The 27,291-nt window shown below is 41.7% G+C and overlaps 1 protein-coding gene across 2 annotated transcripts in view; it reads left to right on the forward strand.

Moving 5' to 3' along the window:
* Positions 1–205: 205 nt before the first annotated feature.
* The window catches only part of HACD4 (3-hydroxyacyl-CoA dehydratase 4), a 42,122-nt gene continuing 15,036 nt past the window's right edge, over positions 206–27,291 (forward strand). The window contains exons 1-8 of one of the 2 annotated variants that reach the window (XR_013213078.1): positions 274–451; positions 1,446–1,543; positions 10,520–10,647; positions 11,231–11,343; positions 12,557–12,663; positions 21,127–21,275; positions 23,060–23,191; positions 23,268–23,351. Coding sequence is in view for 1 of the 2 variants with exons in the window: in XM_077249502.1 (XP_077105617.1) it covers positions 423–451; positions 1,446–1,543; positions 10,520–10,647; positions 11,231–11,343; positions 12,557–12,663; positions 23,060–23,191; positions 23,268–23,350 (690 nt within the window). In the remaining variant the exon portion in view is untranslated. Of the gene's footprint in view, positions 452–1,445; positions 1,544–10,519; positions 10,648–11,230; positions 11,344–12,556; positions 12,664–21,126; positions 21,276–23,059; positions 23,192–23,267; positions 23,352–27,291 lie in introns of those variants that run through there. The other variant, XM_077249502.1, reaches the window with a different exon arrangement.

The following is a 27,291-nucleotide window of genomic DNA, read 5'->3' on the forward strand; positions in this document are numbered from 1 at the left end:
GTTTTTCTTTTAGGGGAATAGATAATCCTGTTGTTTCTGCTCCATCCAACCTCCGTCGTTGGCCCTATTTGTATTGTTGACCCTGTAAAGTTTCCTCTTAAACAGAAAAAGAAACAATAAACTCACTTCTTTGAACATTAGTACAAAAAGAGGGAGAGGAAAGTAGGAGGAAGCTGAACATTGAAGGGCGTCTCTTCTTCCACCCAGTCACTGGCAGTACAGTGCAGCTTTGCAGAGACTCTTGCACGTTACTCTTAGGAGGATACATCTCTGAAATCTTGCTTTTACTTTGCAAAGCAATGGAGGTGGTGAGTCCTATTCCTAGGATGTGAAGTGGATGCACTGCTAAAGAAATCCCATTTGCACTCAGCTTAACTTGAAAGTGAGATCCCAGGGGACAGAGCACCTCGTCACAAGAAGCTATGAAGAACAGTTGGCATCCTGTTAATAGGTACGCCTCTATAGCGTTCACTTTGTTGTAGCTGTAAATAATGGAAAGTGGTATTATTACTAGTTTCTCATTTAGAAATGTCATTCTATCCAATGTGGCCGAGATTAACGGATCTTGAAAACAAGAAATAGCTGAGGCTCACAGGCACTTTGCCAAAATTGTTTGGAAAGCAATGCTCGGGATCACTTCCTCGAAGAGGCGTTCTCCTTATACATGTGAACATTATGGAATATGTTTTATCCGATCATCTTTGTAACCTAAGCACGCAAAACTACAAAGATTAACTTGTAATGCATTACTTCCCAGCATAGTTTTCACAGAGGACAAAATATCACCCCTCCCTATTGTACTCTCACAACTATCCTTATACATTAGATTGTTGCTGCTGCTTTCTTCAGGAGAAGCCCTCAGCAAGTCCCTAAGATCAGCATGGTGCTTCATGAACATTACTCCAGCTTCACCTATGAGAATTTTTTGCATGTTTTGGAATATGTCTCTAATTGCACTATGCCCTCATGTATGAAAGATCCAGGGACAAAAAACTGCTTACTTTCACCAGGATTAAGTCAGCAAGTGGTTAAAACAGAAATATTACAGGAAGCAGTGAGTAAATGACTTTTACCTGTTCAATGTTGTGCTCATATCAAGGACACTTCATTATCGGAAATGTCACAACACTAGTGCCAAATGACTTTAGTGGTAACTACGGTGAGATGGGAAGAAGTTCCCAGGTGGCACATGCCAATGCCTTACAGCAGTTGTGTGGCACATGCCAATGCCTTACAGCAGTTGTGTGGCACATGCCAATGCCTTACAGCAGTTGTGTGGCACATGCCAATGCCTTACAGCAGTTGTGTGGCACATGCCAATGCCTTACAGCAGTTGTGAGTTTTGGGCCAGAAGTATTTCTTGACATGAATAAAGGAGAATGAAAATCACAATTAAGCCAATTTATTGAATCCATAATTGTTGTTTTCTGTCTTTGCGAACCCAGGATGAAGACTTATCTTTCTGTCTATTACCTGATACAATTCTGTGGCCATTCCTGGATTTTCACCAATATGACAGCCAGGCTTCTTTTCTTTGGAAAAGGTATTAATTCTCTACACGCGTTCCCTGAGCGTTACATAACACACACTGTAACTCCTAACAAGGGGCAGGCTTTAAAAAACGATGATTTATCGATAATGTATCTAGGATTGCACGTAACATTCATATTTGGAAAAATATACAAACAATGTATTCAAATTATTCAAAGGTCGCGCTGTAGAAATTGAATCAATAATGCTTAAGTTAAACTATCTTATTGCCAGGTATACTTTATTTTTTTTAGCAGTATAGTATATGCTGTGATTTACCATGCATATACCTAGTATAAGGGCTTGTTTCCATTTGCGAGAAACACGTCCGTGTCTCGCATGTGGAAACCAAGCTCTGGCACCGGCACTCCAGAGCGGAGCGTGCGGCTCCATGTGTTGCTATGCGGCCGCACGCTCCGCTCCCAAATGCCGGCACCAGAGCTTGGTTTCCACATGCGAGACACGGACGTGTTTCTCGCAAATGGAAACAAGCCCTAAAGAGGGTGAAACATAAGTATGGGTGTGCCATGTCCGACCATCACAGTCAGTGGCCCAACAGTGCCTCTAAATGTCCCATTTGTACTTTTACAAATGCACACACTCAGCCAAAGCCAGACCCAGACCATAATGTATTTTCTATTTTAGGAACAGACAGGTGGAATTAGGCCACGTTCACACCTTCAGTATTTGGTCAGTTTTTTACCTCAGTATTTGTAAGCCAAAACCAGGAGTGGGTGATAAATACAGAAGTGGAGCATATGTTTCTATTATACTTTTCCTGTGATTGTTCCTCTCCTGGTTTTGGCTACAAATACTGATGTAAAATACTGACCAAATACTGAAGGTGAGAACGGGACCTTAATGTGCAAAACGTAGGACCCCTGTGCTTCCTTTTGTATCAGATAGGCATCATTCACATGTCTGTATTGCACAGACATGTTGGTAGTATCCATTTTTTTCCCATTTTCACAGTATCATGATTGCAAAGGGCCAGTACAAGTCTATGAGTCCATGAAAAACACATTCAGCACATGGATGGCATCAGTGAGCCATCAGTGTGCCATCAGTGTGTCATCCGTATTTAACCCCTTTCTGACCTTGGACGGGGTAGTACGTCCGAGGTCAGAAGCCCCGCTTTGATGCGGGCTCCGGCGGTGAGCCCGCATCAAATCTGGGACAGGTCAGCTGTTTTGAACACATGATCGGAGGTCGGCGATGCTTGTACATTGTAACCATAGAGGTCCTTGAGACCTCTATGGTTACTGATCCCCGGCAGCTGTGAGCGCCACCCTGTGGTCGGCGCTCACAGCACACCTGATTTTCTGCTGCATAGCAGCGAACAGCAGATCGCTGCTATGTAGCAGAGGTGATCGTGCTGTGCCTGCTTCTAGCCTCCCATGGAGGCTATAGAAGCATTGCAAAAGTTAAAAAAAAGTAACAAAAGTGAAAAAAATAAAAAAAATATAAAAGTTTAAATCACCCCCCTTTCGCCCCAATCAAAATAAATCAATAAAAAAAAAAATAAAACCTACACATATTTGGTATCACCGCGTTCAGAATTGCCCGATCTATCAATAAAAAAAAGCATTAACCTGATCGCTAAATGGCGTAGCGAGAAAAAATTTCGAAACGCCAGAATTAAGTTTTTTTTGTTGCCGCGACATTAAAATGCAACAACGGGCGATCAAAAGAACGTATCTGCACCAAAATGGAATCATTAAAAATGCCAGCTCGGCATGCAAAAAATAAGCCCTCACCAGACCCCAGATCATGAAAAATGGAAACACTACGAGTATCGTAAAATGGCACAATTTTTTTTTTTTTTTTTAGCAAAGTTTGGAATTTTTTTTCACCACTTAGATAAAAAATAACCTAGTCATGTTAGATGTCTATGAACTCGTACTGACCTGGAGAATCATAATGGCAGGTCAGTTTTAGCATTTAGTGAACCTAGCAAAAAAGCCAAACAAAAAACAAGTGTGAGATTGCACTTTTTTTGCAATTTCGCCTCACTTGGAATTTTTTTCCCGTTTTCTAGTACATGACATGGTAAAACCAATGATGTCTTTCAAAAGTACATCTCGTCCCGCAAAAAATAAGCCCTCACATAGCCAAATTAACGGAAAAATAAAAAAGTTATGGCTCTGGGAAGGAGGGGAGCGAAAAACGAACACGGAAAAACGGAAAATCCCAAGGTCATGAAGGGGTTAACATTGCAAAATATTGAAGACTTGTAATTTATTTATTTATCCAGCTGTGAAAAACACTACTGGTAAAGATTGAGACACATACTGAACTCTCTCCAAAGAACTGATTAAACCATTTTTTTCAAGTGTTTGAACACGGACGTGTGAATGAGACCTTATACAAAGGATCGGGTTTGCACAATAATTCTGTTCCTAAAAACCAAAAGGCAAATTAAATATCCTAACGCAGATATGCAATAGTAATTACAGATTTACAGTAGTAAATATGTCCCAAACATCAGAATATGATTTTACACTCAAACATTTCTAACCACACGTATCCTCACACCACAATACACAATTACACATACCCACATCTACAAACACATATTTATACAATTCCAGGTTGGACTGCACCACCTCTAGCACACAAAACTCACAACAGTCCACATACAATATCACCCTTATATAAAGCATGGTGTCATTTTGTTTGTTTATTTCACTCAGTTACTTACCAAGAAACTAAAACATTTTTTAAAAGAAATTAGCTAAATTAGAATACCGTAAATGCTTTGCTATCTACAGCACTCGCATGAATAGAGTGGAGGTGCATCATTCTTGTGATTGGTGGGGGTCCCGGCGATTGGAAAGTTATTCCCTTTCTGATGGATAGAAAATAACTTACAAATTTGGCACAATCCCTTTTATAGGTGTAACATGAAGTGGGGCAGTAGTCATGGGCAAGGTACTCATATCATACACCCCGGCATGTTACATGAAAGAGCCTCCTGACTGGGTGTGTAGATTTGTGCTGTAGGGCGGTAGTCATGGGCGAGGTACTCATATCATGCGCCCCAGCATGTTACGTGAAAGAGGAGGTCCTGGCTGGGTGTGTTGATTTGTGCTGTAGGGCGCTACGCCCGGGCAGGCCACTTTTAACACTGAATGCTGGTTTGCCAGGACCTGATGTTTTACAGCTCAATAAGGGAGACCACCAGTCAAAAATAAACTTTTTACTTAACAGGATCTTGGTAGGGAGTATACTGTATACAGAAGATAGCGGGTGCACAACCTTATGAATGTTTCCTTCACAACCCTGAGCATTTTCCACAGTTCTAATTCCTTCCTCTTTACTTGTCCTCTGTATTCGCTTTTCTCACTACAGTCATGGCCGAAAATGTTGAGAATGAGACAAATATTAATTTTTCCAAAGTCTACTGCTTCATTTTTTCTAATGGCAATTTGCATATACTCCTGACTGTCAGAGTGATCAGCTTATCAGCAATTACTGTACTTGGAAAGTTAATATTTGCCCAGAAAATGAACTTTAACCCCCAAAACACATTTCAACATCATTGCAGTCCTGCCTTAAAAGGAGCAGCTAACATCGTTTTAGTGATTGATCCATTAACACAGGTGTGGGTGTTGATGAGGACAGGGCTGGCGATCAATCAGTCATGATTAAGTAAGAATTACATCACTGGACACTTTAAAAGGAGGCTGGTGCTTGGTATCATTGTTTCTCTTCAGTTAACCATGGTTATCTCTAAGGCCATGTGCACACGTTGCGGATTTCTTGCAGAAATTTCCTGAAGAAAACCGGAAATTTTCTGCAAGAAATCCGCATTTTTTTTTTTGCGTTTTTTTTTCCGTTTTTTTCGCGTTTTTTTAGCATTCTGCAAGCGTAATTAGCTTGCAGAATGCTAAAGTTTTCCAAGCGATCTGTAGCATCGCTTGGAAAACTGACTGACAAGTTGGTCACACTTGTCAAACATACTGTTTGACAAGTGTGACCAACTTTTTACTATAGATGCAGCTTATGCAGCATCTATAGTAAAAGATAGAATGTTTAAAAATAATAAAAAAAATAAAAAAATGCTTATACTCACCCAGACATCTCCTCAGCGGCGTCCGTTCGTCTTCCTATAGCTGGTCTGTGCGCACAGGGCCTTCCGTGACGTCACGGTCACGTGAGCGGTCACATGACCGCTCACGACCAATCACAGGACAGTGACGTCATCGGCAAGGTCCTTCGCCGCACATCAGCTACAGGAACCGAACGGCAGCGTGCAGCGGTGAGGCGTGAACACTGCGCGGGACATCGAGGGTGAGTATAGGACTATTTTTTATTTTATTTCTTATTTTTTGACCACTTATATGGTGCCCAGTGCGTGGAGGAGAGTCTCCTCTCCTCCACCCTGGGTACCAACCGCACATAATCTGCTTACTTCCCGCATGGTGTGCACAGCCCCGTGCGGGAAGTAAGCAGATCAATGGACTCCTAGGTGTGCGGAATCCCTGCAATTCCGCATTTTTAATGAACATGTTGCTTTTTTTTCCGCGATGCGATTTTTTCGCGGAAAAAATCGCAACATTTGCACAAAAAATGCGGAATACCTTGTAAATAATAGGAGGCATATGTTAGCGTTTTTTTCGCGTTTTTATCACGTTTTTATAGCGAAAAAACGCGAAAAAAACGCTACAAATCCTGAACGTGTGCACATGGCCTAAAGAAACACGTGCAGCCATCATTGCACTGCACAAAAATGGCCTAACAGGGAAGAGTATCGCAGCTACAAAGATTGCACCTCAGTCAACAATCTATCGCATCATCAAGAACTTCAAGAAGAGAGCTTCCATTGTTGTCAAAAAGGCTCCAGGGCGCCCAAGAAAGACCAGCAAGCGCCAGGACCGTATCTTAAAACTGTTTCAGCTGCGGGATCGGACTACCAGCAGTGCCGAGCTTGCTCAGGAATGGCAGCAGGCTGGTGTGAGTGCTTCTGCACGCACTGTGAGGCGGAGACTCTATGAGCAAGGCCTGGTTTCAGGGAGGGCAGCAAAGGAGCCTCTTCTCTCCAGAAAAAAACATCAGGGACCGACTGATATTCTGCAAAAGGTACAGGGAGTGGACTGCTGAGGACTGGGGCAAAGTAATTTTCTCTGATAAATCCCCTCTTCGATTGTTTGGGACATCTGGAAAACAGCTTATTCGGAGAAGAGGTGAGCGCTACCACCAGTCTTGTCTCATGCCAACTGTAAAGCATCCTGAAACCATTCATGTGTGGGGTTGCTTCTCAGCCAAGGGAATTGGCTCACTCACAGTCTTGCCTAAAAACACAGCCATGGATAAAGAATGGTACCAGAATGTCCTCCAAGAGCAACTTCTCCCAACCGTCCAAGAGCAGTTTGGCGCCCAACAATGCATTTTCCAGCATGATGGAGCACCTTGCCATAAAGCAAAGGTGATAACTAAATGGCTCATGGAACAAAACATAGAGATTTTGGGTCCATGGCCTGGAAACTCCCCAGATCTTAATCCCATTGAGAACTTGTGGTCAATCATCAAGAGACGGGTGGACAAACAAAAACCAACAAATTCAGGCAAAATGCAAGCATTGATTATGCAAGAATGGACTGCTATCAGTCAGGATTTGGTCCAGAAGTTGATTGAGAGCATGCCAGGGAGAATTGCAGAGGTCTTGAAGAAGAGGGGTCAACACTGCAAATATTGACTTGCTGCATTAACTCATTCTAACTGTCAATATAACCTATTGGTACTCATAATATGATTGCAATTATATTTCTGTATGTGATATAAACATCAGACAAACACTAATAAAAACCAGAGGGCAGCAGATCATGTGAAAATATAATTTTGGTGTCATTCTCAAAAAACTTTTGGCCATGACTGTACTTCACCACAACCCAGATCGACAATACGGTTCAGTCTAGTCCGAGTCCTCTACTCAACTCACGGTTCTGTGTCTTCATTCCCCTTAGGAGAGCTATGGTGCCAGTATGACCGGTACTGATCTTCTCTAATGCTGACGCTCTGGAACTCCCACCCAGGGCACTGTATTAGTCTTGCATACTCAGTCCTGTCTAGGCACATTACCTTCAGGAGTTATAAACTCTGAGCCTTACTGCTAGGCGTCTTCTCTTCCCATCTTTGAAGAATTACTCTCTCAGTCAGTTTTCCTCTTTACTACTCCAGATCATGCTACCTCTTTCTTTTGGTCTCTTCTCACTTTAGGGACACCCAAAAATGTGACACTGCTTACATTGGACCTCAGATCCTTTCTCTATGCACTCTGGACCCTATCTGACAGGAACTGTCTCTCTTTCTCTCCCTTCAGTTTAGCCCCTCTCACTCTGAGCTAGTCCCAACCATTACTTCTTACTTTCTCTACTGTAGAACACACGAGTAATACCATTACCATAATTCACATTGCACAACATGACAAGATACATGTTCTTCAAGGGGGAACATGGGAAGCATGTCCATCTCTTTACATGGGGCAACCATTGCTTTATGGGGTGGCCCAAACCCAACTTTGAATTTCATCCTAAATGTATATCTCTTCAATTTAAAGTGTTATTCCCATCTTCAAGATCCTATCCCAATATGTAGTAGTTGTAGTAATTATAATAATATTAGCAAATACCTTTAATTTGAAATGTAGCATAGTTCTTCTGATTCGATATGTTGCTTACCTCAGGTCAGGTGATCAGGTTTTGGGATCATACAGACATCTATATAAATCGGTCCAAGATCGGACCGCAATGCTCGGACTGGCGGGCAGTGCTACCAACCCGAGCCTGCATAGAAATATATGAAGCTGTCACGCTTGAGTCCTGAGACCCACCAGCCAGTCCGATCTCAAAACTATTTATGTAGATGTCTGATTTAGGCTGCTTTCACACTAGCGTCAGTACGGGGCCGTGGCGCTGTCGGCCCGACGCATACTGTGAAAAAAATGCCCGATGTGGGCAGCAGAAGCAGTCTTACGACGCTTCCGCTGCCCCATTGCAAGGTCCGGGGAGGAGGGGGCGAAGTATCGGCCGCGCATGCGCGGTCGAAAAATGGCGGTCTCGACGCACAAAAAAAGTTACATGTAACTTTTTTTGTGGCGGCGGTCTGCCAAAACACGACGCAACCATCGCACTGCCACACGTCGCAATGCGTCGGTAATGTTAGTCTATAGGGAAAAAACGCATCCTGCAGACAACTTTGCAGGATGCGTTTTTTCTCCTAAAAGACGCATTGCGATGTGCCGCCAAAAACACTAGTGTGAAAGTAGCCAGAGCCATTTGGCTGCAGCAAAAAAGCAATGTGTGAACATAACCTAAGGCCTAATTCAGATGTCAGTGATTTTTCACGTAAAAACAGTCTGATTTTCATCAGGGTTTGGTCAGTTCTTCAGTTTTTAACATCAGTGTTTTCATCAATGAGGTTAAAAAATCCTTGGCCATCCGTCTGCTAACAATACATCATAACTTTGCTTAGGTATATAGGTTTACAGATCATCACGTTCCAGAGAATTCCAGCAAACTGTCACTTTTCCAGCATCGGGATGGTTTTAAATACCACATGCCCATGTGATTTATTACATTGCTTATATAGCGCGATTAATTCCACAGCGCTTTACAGACATTATCATCGCTGTCCCCATTGGGGCTCACAATCTAAATTCCCTATCAGTATATCTTTGGGGTGTGGGAGGAAATTGGAGTACCCAGAGGAAACCCACACAAACATGGGGAGAACATTGCTGATGTTAATAAAGTTTTATGATTTTTATAACACCAATTAGCTAAGGCTGTGGTCGCATAATGCGTGTGCGGTGTGTGTTTATTGTGATTTTCCAAAAAGGCTAGAAAAACATGGCCTTTTTGCTGTGTGAACACAGTGTAAAAAAGGTTAACTTGCATTTTTATTGTGTTTTTGAGTGCATTCTTTACAGTGAAGTTTTAGTATCGTGTTTTAAATATAACTGCTTTTGTTTTGAATAATTCCTGTTGTTTAGTTTTGTTAAAACTTTAATCATGATAGTTATGTGCACAACACATGCGTTTTAACTGCACTTTCGCTACAGAAAAGCCAAAAAAAGGTACGGTATGTGCATTTTTATCTGCAGATTTCCAGCATTTCATTTTCAAGTCAGAAAATCTGCAAATAAAGCATAAATTTAATTACCACAAGAGAGAATGAAATGTTGCAGATTTCAAACAAGCACCGCAAGTCAGTTTACTCTGCATAAAAAAGCGACAGTGGGCATGTGATTTACGTAAATCTCATCCACTTTCCTGGAACTGTAATATGCTTCGTTATTTGTGCACGGAAATGTGCAGCCGAAAAAATGCATCACGTCAGTTTCCGCAGCGTACAAAAACAGCACACTGTGCATTAGATTTACACAAATCACATCAACTTTGCTGGAACTGTAATATTCTGCATTTTCTACCCATGAAAATACACAGCTGAAAAATGCACCAAATACTCATTGTGGGAACAGCCGTGGAGTCATTCAGACATGCTGTTCATCTTTAGATGTTCGTCGTCTTGTAGCTATGAACTTTGCTCTTCTTAGGGAGCTTTCACATTGCACTTTTCTGCATGTTCTTTGGTCCCATCGTGGCTTGCGTCCAACACCCTCTGCAAAACAGGAGTCGGATATATGCGCAGATGGGGTCATAGACTCATAGACTATAATGCTGGCGGCAGAGCAAACGTGCTGTCATTCATTGTTTTTGGTCGTATACGCCAACTGGAGACACTCATACATAGTAGATTTCATCCGGGTGTTCGCCTCCAGTGGACGTATACGCCCAAAAATAATGCATGACAGAGAGCACACGTTCGCTTTGCCGACCCTATTATAGTCTATGGCCCCGTTGGCGCATACGTCCGAATCCCGTTTTGCAGAATGGGGGGTTCGGACAAGCCCCGACGAGACCCTTGTTCAGAAAAGCGCAATGTGAAAGCCCCTGATCACTTCTATTCTAAAATCTACTGTGAACAGATTCTTTTGCAGATACGTTCTATACAATTGGACTAGTAATGCAAGCCTGCCAGCTACTCTCCGTCCTGGAGCTCCTCCATATTCTAATGGATTTAGAGCAACAATCATTTCTGCCAAAATTTTCTCAGGTAGACATTTAACTGTTTAATGCCTTTGTATTTGTCTTGCTGATGGGCCATGTATCGGCAGAATTACTCCCCCCATATCACCTCCAAATTGCACAAATAGAGCACTCATAGCCCGCACCATACGTACAAGAACGTCAAAGTTCATATATCTTCAATTCTTCATTCACACTTTTTTTTTTTTTTTTACACGACAATTGGTGACTGGTGAGCTCTCTATAGAAGCTGACAAGCCAAGTGTGTTCAACACCAATTAGTAAGTTGGAGCTCCCATGCCTCAATGAAGAATCTGTAACAGATCCCCTCCTCTACTACGGGCTGTTTACAACCATTGGTATCTCCATATGTGGTAGAGAGGTTCCCTAAACCACAAAGACCTGGGTGCAACTCTGTACCCGAGTGCTGAATGTTGCTAAAAAGGATAGGAAGACATTTTTCAGCCCATTTTTCACATGGCGGCTATGACCCTTACAAGCTGTTTTCAGTTTCATATTTTCTCCTGCACATTGTGCAGTTGAGCCTTTTCCTAGCTCTGTGAACTCCGGCCTATGACAATTGTGTATTCATGCACTGCTCTCCTTCATAGGTAACCGAAAGACTAATCATCTTGTTTCTGGTAATCAGCAGCCAAGAAGAGGTGCAGAGTAAATGCATAGTGTGTTTTCTCTTCTTCCTCTGGAATCTGTGGGACGTTATCAGGTAATAAGATTTATCTCCTAAGGATGGAACATATTTTCGTGTTGCAACAGATTTTCCTCCTAATCGTCCTCTAACCTCTACATTGCACTATTTCTGGCTGTAAAGTGAGTTAATTGAGAATCCAAGTGAGCTCCTTTGGACGGGAAAGTTTATATCTCTAATCTTCCTTCTTCTGAGCACTTCTCTGCTGCTTTAAGACCGCAAAGGTCAACTCAACGTTCATGTGGTTTTATATATGTTATATGTAAGGTTTTTTTTTTTTTTCAATAAAGCTGAAATCACACCTCCCCTTTTTTTTCACGTCTGCTAAAACACGGTTCATTTTTCATCCGTGTGCTGGATGTGATTTTGATCCATTTTGTGTCTGTGTGTCCGTTTTTATCCTCCATGCGTCATCAGTTATCATAAGCAAAAAAAAAATAACGAACATTTCCTGAACTTATTAATGAAAGTAAGCGGTACAGTCATAGCATTCTTCAGCCTTGTTTCATCCTCTTAGAAACCAATGAACAATTATCATTTTGTTAGGATACATTATCAATAACAGCCATAGAGGATGATTCAAAGTTGGTAGCCAACATCATTCCATATTCCAGGTTCATATTGCGTTGGTGCAGTCCATTTAACGCATGCGTTAAACGGACTGCACCAACGCTAGTGCCTTTTAAAGATCGCGTTATGAGATCGCGATAGCGCAGATGCTCCACCTACGCTAGCGGTGACGGACCCGGTCACAGTGCCACTGTGTAACAGATGCCTTCAGCGCATTGCCATTGACGCAATGTGAACCTTCATGCAGCCATTTTTACTTTTTATCCAGAACTAACACATTTATAGAAGATCTGGTGTATAAATGCTAGGAAGTGAAGGTCTTGCCACCACACATCATCAGAAAAGGGTCCTATGACCAGAAGCCAAGGGGATCAGATTACGCATGTACACGTTTTTCTCCATTGACCATCAGAGTGCGAGACGTAGTAACGCATTGCCAGCTCTGTTGGGTTTCTCCTCCTACCTGCATCCACTGTTGTCCATCTTCTTTTGCAAAACATGGGTGATTGAACTCCAATTTCACCTCTGAGACTTTTTTCCTTTGGTTGAAAAACCATCTAAGCTCATTAACAAATGAATACCAAGTACAGCTATTCCTAGAACATCAATAAATAGATCTGACAATGTTGTACATGACTGATTGTATTGATCTTCATTTCAGATATCCATACCTGTTGTTATCGGCAGTAGGAATAGACTACCCAGCTCTAACCTGGCTCTACCATACATTATGGATTCCAGTTCATCCTTTATCACTGCTAGCTGAAGGTATGGGACACTAAGAATTCATATTCTGCAATTATTATACAAAATAGGTGAGTTTTCATAAAAACACACAGGTTTAGATTACTGTAAGTGCCTGGCATACACAAAGGATGTTATCCTTAGAACACAGTTGCATGCCATCACGTGCCCGATATTTATGAAGGTATTATGTTCACTTCTTAGCACATGGGCTGGGTAGGCTGTAGTGCGTACTGCCAGGGCAGAGCCAGAGTGACTGGCATGGTCTACTCTTTTCCTCTGCTGTAATGTACTATAGCCAGGTCAAAGCTGACTTTTCCTGAGGTCTGCAAGGTCTCTCCCTTCTTGCAGCCTTTCTGATGCACTGAGTTGTCAAGTATGTATTAAATGGGAGGTTGCCATTTTCCAGATAGAACTACCATGTGGCTAGTGTTACTGCCATGGTTTTGTATTACAGTAGGAATGACAGCCATAAAGTAGCACCCACCCATTATGGAAACCTGTCTTCCCAATTTGCCTAAACCAGGGGCATGGCGCTATAGTGTATGTCAATGCATTAGTAAACATGCCCCTGATTAATCTAGTAGCAGCATAATGCTGAAATCTGGCTTGCAAAATAGCGGAACGCTGCCACTTCCAATCAAGCCACGGTCTCCCCTCTCCAGGACCATCTACTTGACTGGAACAGTAACTACAAGCCCCTAACTTGCATTGACTATAGAGAAATCTATTACCAAGCTATATTTTATCTACATGCTTAGTATTACGGCTGATCATTGTACTTTTTGACTGACATGGGCTGTCCTCCTCAGTGAGCCCCTGAAACTTAGTACAATACCACCATTTCCAGCACTAGGTCTGTCCTTCCTTATCTCCCTTTCTATAAAATGCCTTTGTACTCCACTCCTCTGTTGGTTTTCGCACCATGCTTCCTTTGTTGCTAGTCTCTTTCCTTCAGTCCCACGACGAAGAACCGTTGTTCCTCTTCGTCAGTTGATTCCTCTACTGGCAAACTGCTGACTTAAACATTGGTAAGGTGATTAGGGCCAGCATGACTCCCTCCCCCTACATGGCTTAGGGTACAGATCCACCTTCTGGATACTTCCTTCTGGTGCCTACACAGAGATGCGGAGCTACATTTTTATTGCTCACAGACAATTAAATAGCGGCTGGCAGGGCAACATATTTAGAAGAAACCCAGCAGCAGTTTGGCTGCTAACACCACATCCCGTCTCACAGTGGGACCAGTGAGGTATGACGGGCATGACACCTTCAAAGAATCTGCAGACCACTACTGTGGACATGTCTTATGGTAGATGCTGCCTAAGACTTGTGCGTGTGTGCATGTATCTAAAATATATATATACTAGATGGCAGCCCGATTCTAAAGAATCGGGAGTCTAGAATCCATATATACTTTATTTATTCAAATGTAAGAATAATACAATTAATAAATAATAGTAAGAAAGAACAAAAAATGGCTGCACTCACCAGCTCTTGACAATTCTTGACAGTACGGCACATTTCTGATTGGTCGCTCGCAGCAGGCGGCAACCAATCAGAAAAGTGCCGCGCACCACGAAGGCATATATCTTTGTCCACCCTGAGCGGGTGTAGGACGCTGGTGACGTCACTTATCTCCGGACATTATCTCCGGACAAAGCCACGGAAGTTGGCACAAATTGCCGGAAGTAGTATTCTAGGCAATTATACAGGTCCTTCTCAAAAAATTAGCATATAGTGTTAAATTTCATTATTTACCATAATGTAATGATTACAATTAAACTTTCATATATTATAGATTCATTATCCACCAACTGAAATTTGTCAGGTCTTTTATTGTTTTAATACTGATGATTTTGGCATACAACTCCTGATAACCCAAAAAACCTGTCTCAATAAATTAGCATATTTCACCCGTCCAATCAAATAAAAGTGTTTTTTAATAACAAACAAAAAAACCATCAAATAATAATGTTCAGTTATGCACTCAATACTTGGTCGGGAATCCTTTGGCAGAAATGACTGCTTCAATGCGGCGTGGCATGCAGGCAATCAGCCTGTGACACTGCTGAGATGTTATGGAGGCTCAGGATGCTTCAATAGCGGCCTTAAGCTCATCCAGAGTGTTGGGTCTTGCGTCTCTCAACTTTCTCTTCACAATATCCCACAGATTCTCTATGGGGTTCAGGTCAGGAGAGTTGGCAGGCCAATTGAGCACAGTAATACCATGGTCAGTAAACCATTTACCAGTGGTTTTGGCACTGTGAGCAGGTGCCAGGTCGTGCTGAAAAATGAAATCTTCATCTCCATAAAGCATTTCAGCCGATGGAAGCATGAAGTGCTCCAAAATCTCCTGATAGCTAGCTGCATTGACCCTGCCCTTGATGAAACACAGTGGACCAACACCAGCAGCTGACATGGCACCCCACACCATCACTGACTGTGGGTACTTGACACTGGACTTCAGGCATTTTGGCATTTCCTTCTCCCCAGTCTTCCTCCAGACTCTGGCACCTTGATTTCCGAATGACATGCAAAATTTGCTTTCATCAGAAAAAAGTACTTGGGACCACTTAGCAACAGTCCAGTGATGCTTCTCTGTAGCCCAGGTCAGGCGCTTCTGCCGCTGTTTATGGTTCAAAAGTGGCTTTACCTGGGGAATGCGGCACCTGTAGCCCATTTCCTGCACACGCCTGTGCACGGTGGCTCTGGATGTTTCCACACCAGACTCAGTCCACTGCTTCCTCAGGTTCCCCAAGGTCTGGAATCGGTCCTTCTCCACAATCTTCCTCAGGGTCCGGTCACCTCTTCTCGTTGTACAGCGTTTTCTGCCACATTTTTGCCTTCCAACAGACTTACCATTGAGGTGCCTTGATACAGCACTCTGGGAACAGCCTATTTGTTGAGAAATTTCTTGCTGGGTCTTACCCTCTTGCTTGAGGGTGTCAATGATGGCCTTCTTGACATCTGTCAGGTCGCTAGTCTTACCCATGATGGGGGTTTTGAGTAATGAACCAGGCAGGGAGTTTTTAAAAGCCTCAGGTATCTTTTGCATGTGTTTAGAGTTAATTAGTTGATTCAGAAGATTAAGGTAATAGGTCGTTTAGAGAACCTTTTCTTGATATGCTAATTTATTGAGACAGGTTTTTTGGGTTATCAGGAGTTGTATGCCAAAATCATCAGTATTAAAACAATAAAAGACCTGACAAATTTCAGTTGGTGGATAATGAATCTATAGTATATGAAAGTTTAATTGTAATCATTACATTATGGTAAATAATGAAATTTAACACTATATGCTAATTTTTTGAGAAGGACCTGTATATTAGATATAATTATATTTTTATAATGCCAACAAATTCTGCAGCACATTACAATTAAGCGGCACACGTACAAGTAAAAACAAAGTAACACATAGTTCAACAGTTACAGGAGTAGTGAGGGCCATACTTCTTTCCAAACTAGCTCTGGCTCGGAGAGATTGGGTGGATGCGTCTGTGAACAGCAAATTCCAAGTCTTACCACAGATTCTCAATGAGATTTAAATCTGGACTCTGACTGGGCCATTCAAGCACATGAATATGCTTTGATGTAACCCATTACACTGTAGCTCTGGCAGCATGTTTAGGGACGTTGGCCTACTGGAAGAGGACCCTATCACGCCCCACTATCAAATCCTTTCCAGCCTCTAACAGGTTTTCCTCCAGAATTACCCTAAATTTAGCTCCATTCATTTTCCCTTTGACTCTGACCAACTTCCCTGTCACTGCTGAAGAAAAGCATCCCCACAGTAATGGTAGTGTTCTAAATTCTATAAAAAAAAGTACATAGAGTGCTCTCAGACTGAGAGACAAAATAGGAATCTTGTGTGTGTGATACCTTTTAATGGCTAACAAAATAAAGTGAATGATGTTACAAAGCAAGCTTTCGAGACGGCTTGCATCTCTTCATCAGGCTGGAAAGCTTGCTTTGTAACATCATTTAATTTATTTTGTTAGCCATTAAAAGGTATCACACCCACAAGATTCATATTTTGTGTCTCAGACTGAGAGCACTCTATATATTTTCTTTTTTACTGGATAACACGGTACAAAACCACTTTTTTTGTTTAAATTCTATGAAGACATAAATGTACACCCCCCTTTATTATGTGGGCCCCTTCCTGATATATACAGTGTGGAAAATAAGTATTTAATACTTATACTTTGTTTGCAATTACAAAGGTCAGACATTTCCTACAGTTCTTGACCAAATTGCACTGCAGCAGGGATTTTGGCCCACTCCTCCATACAGATCTTCTCCAGATCTTTAACCCCTTAATGCCCAAGGGTGGTTTACATGTTAATGACCAGGCAAATTTTTACAATTCTGACCACTTTTCCTTTATGAGGTTATAACTCTGGACCGCTTGCATGGATCCCAGTGATTCTGACAATGTTTTCTCATGACATATTGTACTTCATGCTAGTGGTAAAGTTTCTTTGACATTACTTGCGTTTAATTGTGAAAAAAAAACAGAAATTTGGTGAAAATTTCGCAATTTTCCAACTTTTAATTTTTATGCCCATAAATCACAGTTACGTCACACAAAATACTTAATAAGTAACATTTCCCACATGTCTACTTTACATCATCACAATTTTGTTACCAAAATTTATTTATTTCTTTGTTAGGGAGTTATAAGGGTTAAAAGTTGACCAGCAATTTCTCATTTTTTTTTTAGGGACCACGTCACATTTAAAGTCATTTTGAGGGGTCTATATGATAGAAAATAACCAAGTGTGACACCATTCTAAAAATGGCACCCCTCAAAGTGCTCAAAATCACTCAAGTAGTTTATTAACCTTTCAGGTGTTTCAAAGAAATTTTTGAAAAAAAATGAACATTTAACTTTTTTTCACAAAAAATTTACTTCAGATCCAATTTGTTTTATTTTCCCAAGGGTAACAGGAGAAATTGGACCCCAAAAGTTGTTATACAATTTGTCATGAGTACGCAGATACCCCATATGTGGGGAGAACCACTGTTCGGGCGCATGGCAGAGCTCGGAAGGGAAGGAGCGCCCTTAGACTTTCCAGTGCAAAATTGGCTGGAATTGAGATGGGACACCATGTCGCATTTGGAGAGCCCCCGATGTGCCTAAACAGTGGAAACCGCCCACAAGTGACACCATTTTGTAAAGTAGACCCCCTAAGGAACTTATCTAGATGTGTGGTGAGCACTTGGACCCACCAAGTGCTTCAAAGAAGTTTATAATATAGAGCCGCAAAAACAAAAAATCATTTTTTCGCAAAAATGATCTTTTCGCCCCAATTTTTTATTTTCCCAAGGGTAACAGGAGAAATTGGACACCAAAAGTTGTTGTGCAATTTGTCCTGAGTATGCTGATACCCCATATGTGGTGGTAAACCACTGTTTGGGCACATGGCAGAGCTCGGAAAGAAAGGAGTGCCGTTTGACTTTTCAATGCAAAACTGACTGGAATTGAGATAGGACGCCATGTCACATTTGGAGAGCCCCTGATGTGCCTAAACATTGAAACCCCCCACAAGTGACACCATTTTGAAAAGTAGAAACCCTAAGGAGAACTTTTTGTTTTGTGAGAACTTTTAACCCCCAAGTGTTTCACTACAGTTTATAATGCAGAGCCGTGAAAATAAAAACATTTTTTTCCCACAAAAATGATTTTTTAGCCCCCAGTTTTGTATTTTCCCAATGGTAACAGGAAAAATTGGACCCCAAAAGTTGTCCAATTTGTCCTGAGTACGCTGATACCCCATATGTGGGGGGAACCACCGTTTGGGCGCATGGCAGAGAACAGAAGGGAAAGAGCGCCGTTTGGAATGCAGACTTATATGGATTGGTCTGCGGGCATCACGTTGCGTTTGCAGAGCCCCTGATGTACCTAAACAGTAGAAACCCCCCACAAGTGACCCCCATATTGGAAACTAGACCTCCCATGGAACTTATCTAGATGTGTTGTGAGAACTTTGAACCCCCAAGTGTTTCACAACAGTTTATAACGCATAGCCGTGAAAATAAAAAATCTTTTTTTTCCACAAAAATTATTTTTTAGCCCCCAGTTTTGTATTTTCCCAAGCGTAACAGGAGAAATTGGACCCCAAAAGTTGTCCAATTTGTCCTGAGTACGCCGATACACCATATGTTGGGGTAAACCCCTGTTTGGGCGTACAGGAGAGCTCGAAAGGGAAGGAGCACTGTTTTTTTACTTTTTCAATGCAGAATTGGCTGGAATTGAGATCGGACGCCATGTCGCATATTTTGCCTAAATAGTTGAAATCCCCCAATTCTAACTCCAACCCTAACCCCAACACACCCCTAAGCATAACCCTACCCACACCCCAAACACGCCCCTAACCCTAATCCCAACACACCCCTAACTCCAACACACCCCTAACCCCAACCATAACCCTAACCACACCCCTAACCCTGACAAATCCCTAACCCTAATCCCAACCATAAATGTAATCCTACCCCTAACTTTAGCCCCAACCCTAACCCAAACTTTAGCCCCAGCCCCAACTTTAGCCCCAGCCCTAACTTTAGCCCCAGCCCTAAGTTTAGCCCTAACCCTAACTGTAGCCCTAACCCTAATGGGAAAATAGAAATAAATACTTTTTTTTAATTTTTCACTAAGGTGGTGATAAAGGGGGGTTTCATTTACTATTTATAGTGGGTTTTTATGTTTGGCAGCAGTCACACACTAAAAGACGCTTTTTATTGCAAAAAAATATTTTTTGCGTTATCACATTTTGAGAGCTATAATTTGTCCATATTTTGATCCACAGAGTCAAGTGAGGTCTTGTTTTTTGCGGGACGAGTTGACGTTTTTATTGGTACTATTTTTGGGCACATGACATTTTTTGATCACTTTTTATTCAGATTTTTGGCAGAATGAACAAAAACCAGCAATTCACGAATTTCTTTTGGGGGGCGTTTATACCATTCTGCGTTTGGTAAAATTGATAAAGCAGTTTTATTCTTCGGGTCAGTACGATTACAGCGATACCTCATTTATATAATTTTTTTATGTTTTGGCGCTTTTATACAATAAAAACTATTTTATAGAAAAAATAATTATTTTTGCATCGCTTTATTCTGAGGGCTATAACTTTTTTATTTTTTCGCTGATGACGCTGTATGGCGGCTCATTTTTGTCAGGACACGATGAAGTTTTCAGCGGTACCATGGTTATTTATAGCCGTCTTTTTGATCGCATATTATTCCACTTTTTGTTCAGCGGTATGATGATAAAGCATTTTTTTTTACGGTGTTCACTGAAGGGGTTAACCAGTGAGACAGTTTTATAGGTCCTGTTGTTACGGATGCGGAGATACTAAATATGTGTATTTTGTTCTTTTTTTTATTTACATAAAGAAATGTATTTATTGGAACAATATATTTTTTATTTAGGAATTTAAAAAAATTTTTTACACGTTAATTTTTTTTTACATTGTCCCAGGGTGGGACATCACTGTATAGTGTTAGATCGCTGATCTGACACTTTGCAAAGCACTGTCAGATCAGCGATCTGACAGTCAGTGCAGGAGGCTTGCCGGCACCTGCTCTCAGCAGGCGCTTGCAAGCCACCTCTCTGCAGGACCCGGAAGGACCCCCGCAGCCATCTTGGATCCGAGCCTGCAGGGAGGAGGACGGAGGAGACGCTCGGAACAATGCGATCACATAGCATTGTTCCGAGGGTCTCAGGGAAGCACGCAGTGAGCCCCTCCCTGCGTGATGCTTCCCTATGCCACGGAATGCTGCGAACATGTTTGATCGCAGTGTTCCTGGGGTTAATGTGCCGGGAGCGGTCCGTGACTGCTCCTGGCACACAGTGCCGGATGTCAGCTTTAATAATCAGCTGGCATCCGGCCGCGCTCCCTCCGTGAGTGCGGCTGATCACCTATGACGTACAATCCCGTCCCTGGGAATTAAGTCCCAGATCACCTCGACGGGATAGTACGTCAGATGGCAGAAAGGGGTTAAGGTTTCAGGGCTGTCGCTGGGCAACATTCAGTTTCAGCTTCCTCAAAAGAAGTGGCAAGGCCACTCCAGAGACTTGAAATGCTTATTACGGAGCCACTCCTTAGTTGCTTAGTAGAAAACCCAGTCACGATCCATCTTCAATGCTCTTACTGAGGGAAGGAGGCTGTTGGCTAAAATCTAGCTATACATGACACCATCCATCCTCCCCTTAACCCCTTATTGCCATCGAATGTATAGTACGTCCGATGGCAGTACCCGTTTTGATGTGGGCTCTGGCAGTGAGCCCGCATCAAAGCCGGGACAAGTCGGCTGTTTTGAACAGCTGGCATGTGCCCGCAATAGGCACGGGTGGAATCGCGATCAATTTGACTTGCAACTATTTAGCATATGATCAGTTATGCAGATTCTTGTCATGTCACTGTATTGCTACTGTTTTGCTCCTAAAGATCTAAATTTTATTTTTTATTATTTTGCTAGTATTTTGTAAATCTACCTTTGGCTTTCAACACTGCCTGAATCCTTCTGGGCATGCTCTCGATCAGATTCAAACATGTGTCGACCGAAATTTGATCTCAGGTCTCTTCTACACGTTCTCAAAGTTGGTGCATACTGGTCAACTCACTTGGGTATGTATACAGTTTTTTCTTCAATTATACCCACAAGTGTTTGATTGGGTTGAGGTCTGGGGACTGTGGGGGCCAATCCAGCACCTCTACTTCATTGTCATTGAACCATTTCTTTGCCAATCTCGACTTATGCTTCGTGTTGTTGTCTTGTTGGAACACTGTATCATCCTTTTTATATCCATAGTACTTGAGTGTATGAAGTAACTCATCTTGTAGGATACTCACATATAGCTCAGCATTGAGACCACCATCAATCCTGGTCAAGTATCCAATGCCTTTGGCTGTAAATCAACCCTAAATCATCAGGTTTCCTTCAACAAACTTGACATTTCCTTCAATTTCTCAATCCGTTAGCCCCCTTTTCCCTTGCTTCTTTCTGACTCATTTGCACCTATAAGAGCCTAGTCCATTGACCTTCGTGTCAAAATCACCAGTTTCAAATCTTTGAATTTTCACTTTTCGTACTTGTTTGCAAACTCGAACCGACGCTTCTTATGAAAATACTTTTTTTTCGGGCCAGCATTCCAGACTTACGTAATGTGCTTGCAAAAATGTCTTTGATCTATTATGAAGCATACGGGCCACCTCCACTGCCATGTTTGTCATGCCTGAACTGATATACCTTGGGATGAGCAGACTTATTGACACTGATATTTTGCCCAGATGTCCACCTTTTGGCTTCTGAATGGACAGATTTCAGTTCGTATTCTTCCAACTGTCATGGAACTCACATGATGCAGTTTTGCAATTTTCTTGGCCATGAGACCGCAATCGATGAGCTGGATGATGCCGTTTCTCTTTTCTTGGGAAATGGTCTTCATTCCTGTTCTTCAATTCAAACCAGTGACCTTTCACTTGGGAATCAACCTAGTAACACACTGAGCTATTAGAGAATGTGAGGGCAGGTTGTATTTTGTAGTATTCAGGAAGAAAAATATTTTTCTACCACCAGGAGCAAACAGTAACAATGCAGTGACATGACAAGAATCTTGCAAGTCAAAATTATGTATGAGATATCCAAGATGATCTTCTATAAAATTATGGTAGTCTCACTATCAAAGCAGTAGTGGATGGTGAGACATGGAACCTGAAAGTCAAACGTTCAAAACATTGTTACACTTTTGCTCATTCACTGTATATCTCCCATCCTGCTATATATGTGCACATCCTGGGCCCCTTCCTGGTGTACATGTCTCCCATCCTGGTATATATCCCTAGTTCTGCCTCTGTGTTAAAAAAAACAAAAACAAACAAAAAAAAAAAAACTACAACACATTCTTCTCACCTTTGTTAGATCCCACAATGTGCAGCGTCCTCTACTGCAGCTGGCGCAGAGGCCGGCAGCTGACATCGGCATGCCTGCCATGGCGACGCATGATGTTACTGCCATACAACACCAACGCCTGGCATGCCAATATCAGCTGCCAGCCTCCGATTTGCCGTTGACATGTATTGCAGTGCAGGGAGCCTGAGGATCCATTCACTGTAATACACTTCAGCTGGATGTGTGTCCTCGGTAGGCGCTGGCTTCAGCGGGCCACCTTCCAATACAAGTCTGGTTGCATTCTCACCCTCTAGAACCCCGATCTTTACACCCCTGGGAACTTGCTACTTTATGTTGTATATCACATAAAATCCCAATAAAATACATTTAAGTTTACGGGTGTAACGTAAAAAAATGTGGAAAAGTTCATGTGTTAGGAATACTTTTTCAAGGCACTGTAAGCACTAATATTAGGAAACAAAAATGAATTCAAGTATAAGCTCCTTTTTTCTACTTGCAGTTTACACAGTTTATGAATCACTTCCGTATTTTGAAGCCCTTGGCACATTTTGCTACACGATGTCACTGCCATTTGTGATTTCCATTCACTTTCCTTACATTTTGAAAATATATCTGGCCCTATTACCTGCCGGTAAGTCTTCAGAAAAATTATACATGTTTGTATGTCTGTATCATTGCTTGAATGACATGAAGATGTTGTCACTTAGGTGTGCTGTACACGTGCAGCCATCTGTACTCTAAAAGAAAGTTGTATCTGAAGCAGCAAGAGTTAAAGCTAAAAGTGAAGTAAGGTGAGTAACAAACATCATAATGTATAGTGAAACAATTTAATTATTCTAAGAACGTTTCCGCCCAAAATGTAAAATTGGTTACATCTGAGTAAATTGGTCAAGTTGCAGCAGCAGCCAATGTTATCTTTGTTTTACATATAAAATACTGGCAAGTTTCTATTTAGTTACAGCCTTCATTTTTGCAATAGTAAAATGGGAAATGCAGACATTTTGGTAGTCACATTTGAACTCGCTTCTTAGAAAGTCAAAACAAACAAACTGTATCAACCCATTGCTGGCAAGGCCATTTGTTGTCTTTTCAGCCTATTCTATTAACCACCACATCTTTTTTTTCCTTCAACTTAAATGGAATCTGTCAGTGAGATCAACCCTTCTAAGGGTATGTTTCCACGTTCAGGAAACGCTGCTTGTTTGACGCTGCGCAGAGCTGCAGCGTCAAACAAGCAGCGTCCAGATGTTCCAGCATAGTGGAGGGGATTTGATGAAATCCTGTCTCCACTATGCGTGGAAACCCGCACGCGGCGGCCCTGCGACTACGGACATGCTGCGCGTCTTTTCAGATCGCAGCATGTCCGTACACCTTGCGGGGACGCAGCGTCCCCGCAAGGCATATCACAGGGCGCTATGGGAGAGAGCGATCATCCCGGATGTGAAGAGTTAACACATCCGGCATGATCGCGTCCCATTAAGGGGGCGGGGCTTAGCGCCGAGTGGCTTCGCCGCTGCGGCGATACCGCCGCCCATCCGTACCGTGGAGACCTACCCTTAGTTGTCTATAAGGGCATGTAGGTCATAGGAAGCTGAAGAAAATTATACCTTGATATTTGTGATCCGACATCTTATGCCAGAGAAATCCATGTCTTTCTTTTATGTAAATGAACTATTAAGATCTATGGGCTGGATACTGATCTCCCTGAGAATCTGCCACCAAACTTTAATTTACATGAAAGGGGAGGTACCAGTGTGAGACATGCAGATCAGATGTCAAAAGGGTGTCACATTTCTTTGGAAGACCTGGATTTATACGGTTATGTCGGGTAATGAATCCCAGGTCTTCTTTAGAGATGGTGCAATTTGTGTCCCATATTAAATGGATTTCATTTCCTCTGGTGCTGAAGAGGTTAACGGCCCATTGTATGCTGGCCAGAAACATGCAGCTCCATTTCAGCTGCTTCTGATCTGGTCATTACCTCTTCCTAAAAAAAAAACTTGTCAGACCTTCTCATCCCTGCCAGTGAAAGATTCATCTTCCTCTGCTGTCTGGTAAAGATAAGTGGTTGGAGTAGAGTTGTTGGAGTAGTGTTCTGTGGTTTGTTGTTGTACGTGTGTGTTTATCTCCTGGTTCCTCGTCCCATTTAGTTTATTCCCCCTGTCCTGATACTCCTTCCTATTGTTGGCTAGTTCTTTTGTATGATAGAGGTTTTCTATTATCCCTATTTTGTCTTTGTGTCTTGTTTATCTTACATTTGTGTCTCATGGGGTGAGGGAGAGAACAGGTCAGGGTTTAACAGGCGCATAGTAAGGTCGGAGACTCGGGCCTCTCTACCTTCAAGAGTACCCCCGAGACAGGGATAGTTAGGGTTCCAGTTCCATGGACAGTTTGAGGCCCCCCTCCTTCCTTACCGAAGACAGTCACAGCATGACATCACAAGAGCAAAATGTCGGTCGTGACATAAGATAAAACAATGAGCAAATGCTATGCAGTAAATTAATAAATAGTAACAGTACATGTAGATAACATAGGTGGTTAGTTAACACTGTTTTGATCAACTAGGTGACAATCATCAAACAAGAATCCAATAGAAAATTTATGGAAGGAAGTAAAGCTCAGAATTTAGGGAATGTTCTCGATTTGAAGAGTGTTTGTGTAGAAGAATGGGTCAAAATAACACCTGAGCAATGCATGTGACATATTCAATACTTATTTCACCTGTTTGTCGATATGTTACCACAATATTCTAATAGCATTATCAGTATAAATACATTGAGTCATATGAGATGCAGAAAACAAATACAACTTAACATTAAGAGTTCATACCATCAACTATATACGTTATTGACTATCGCAGACTGATTCTTTTTAGCCTGAATGCAGACTTATATGTTGGTTGTTTTAACACGTTATGGATATATTTTTTCGCTGGTTTGAGACAAACTTATTTTATCAAATTCCATGAGAACCCCATGGAATAGTGGTTTACAAAAGTATTCACTTTTTACCTATTGTTAGATAGAAAACATTCGGCACTATAAGGTGAATCCAAATGTAACTTAATTACAAGCTTAAGCCAATCAGTGATGAACAGATAATTAATCCAACGTTTTGGCTATATAGCCGCCTTTTTCAAGGATATCTGTGAGTACAAACGTGAACACACTGCGTAATATATAAAGCAATTAATATTCATAAAAACCATCACATGTCAAAGAAATAGCCATAATAATTAAACTTCTTATCAAAGTGTAGAATTCCAGAGTCATAAAGATATCCTATTCATAAACTTCATGAGATAAAAATTGAAAAATATGTCACGGTCTAAAAAACAAAAGGGATATATACATATAGTCACATACAAAGAAATATGGCATAGTGATATTGGTCATAATGGTATCCTGAAATTCAATAAATGATGTTATCTTCACATCATATGAAAGAGAGGAAAGAAAAAAGGAAGAGGAAATAAAAAGGGAGAGAAAATTCCTATTTTTATTAATTTTGATAATTAATTTTCCTTCTTATATGTTATGGGGAGTGAATACTTATGCAAGCCACTGTAGTCATTTTATCTGGATACATCGATTTTTTTCTATGTGCAGGTGGTATTCGTGTTTTTTTTCTTATTTATGTAACATAACATTTTTGTCATTTAGTGGTTATAGAAGGACCAGTGATTATTTTCTTTCTATATTTTACTCAGTGACTGCTTGCAGATGTCAGATATCACCAGGGCACAATAATCCAGTTTCACAGTGTTATATCTCTATAGCGACACCCCCAATAATTAGTATTACACTTAATATTTTTGAAATTGAAAAAAAAAATCAATTCAAAAGTGACAATTAATATGAAGCACTTTCTTATGTCAACTGTGCAAAAATGGTTCAAAAAGTGATCAAGCCAAACAGTAAAAATGTAAGTACTTATAAGTAGTGTTGAGCATTCCGATACCGCAAGTATCGGGTATCGGCCGATACTTGCGGTATCGGAATTCCGATACCGGGATTCCGATACTTGCCGCGTATCGGATACCGGAATCGGAAGTTCCCAGATTCAAAATTCCGAAATTCAGCCAATGAGAATGATTCCAAGTGTGGGCACATCCTGTTTAGCATGGAGGGCATGAAACTACTGGCAAGGCTGTGATTGGCTGCTGAAATGATGTCATGATGCAGTTTAAAAGTCGCTGGCGCCATTTTGCGATCACTCTGCTGTGAATTCAGTTAGTGACAGGACGCTGTTTGCTGACTGAGGGACAGTTTAGAGATAGCGATTTGCTTCTTTGTGCTTTCCAAAGGCTAATTTAGCAACCGCTGTGTTCACCTACTATTCACCTTGCTTTTGCCTTGTAGCGCTGTTTTCACAGCGATCTGCAAGGTCTGTGTGTGTGTGTGTGTGTGAGTGCAGCCCACTCTCTAGTCTGAGTGCAGCCACATAGGCCATCCATAGCTGGTTGTATTCAGTTCAGGGAGGGTGGTTCATTGCCTCATACTGTTCTTTTTTTTTTTTTTTTTTTTTCAAGTAGTGTAGTCTGCTGCTAATTTATTCAAAAAAATCCTATTAGTGTCTTTCCACCCGTCTCCAGCTAATTTGTGGAAAAACACTACATAGGATAAAGTAGAGGAGGGTTTTTGGGCCTTGCAGCGCCGTTTACGGCTGTCTGCACGGTCTCCGTGTGACTGCAGCTCGCCCTGTAGTCTGTGAGCAGCCGTAGCCTGGTTG

This window comes from Ranitomeya variabilis, chromosome 1, assembly GCF_051348905.1.
Source record: "Ranitomeya variabilis isolate aRanVar5 chromosome 1, aRanVar5.hap1, whole genome shotgun sequence".
NCBI classification, from domain to species: Eukaryota; Metazoa; Chordata; class Amphibia; order Anura; family Dendrobatidae; genus Ranitomeya; species Ranitomeya variabilis.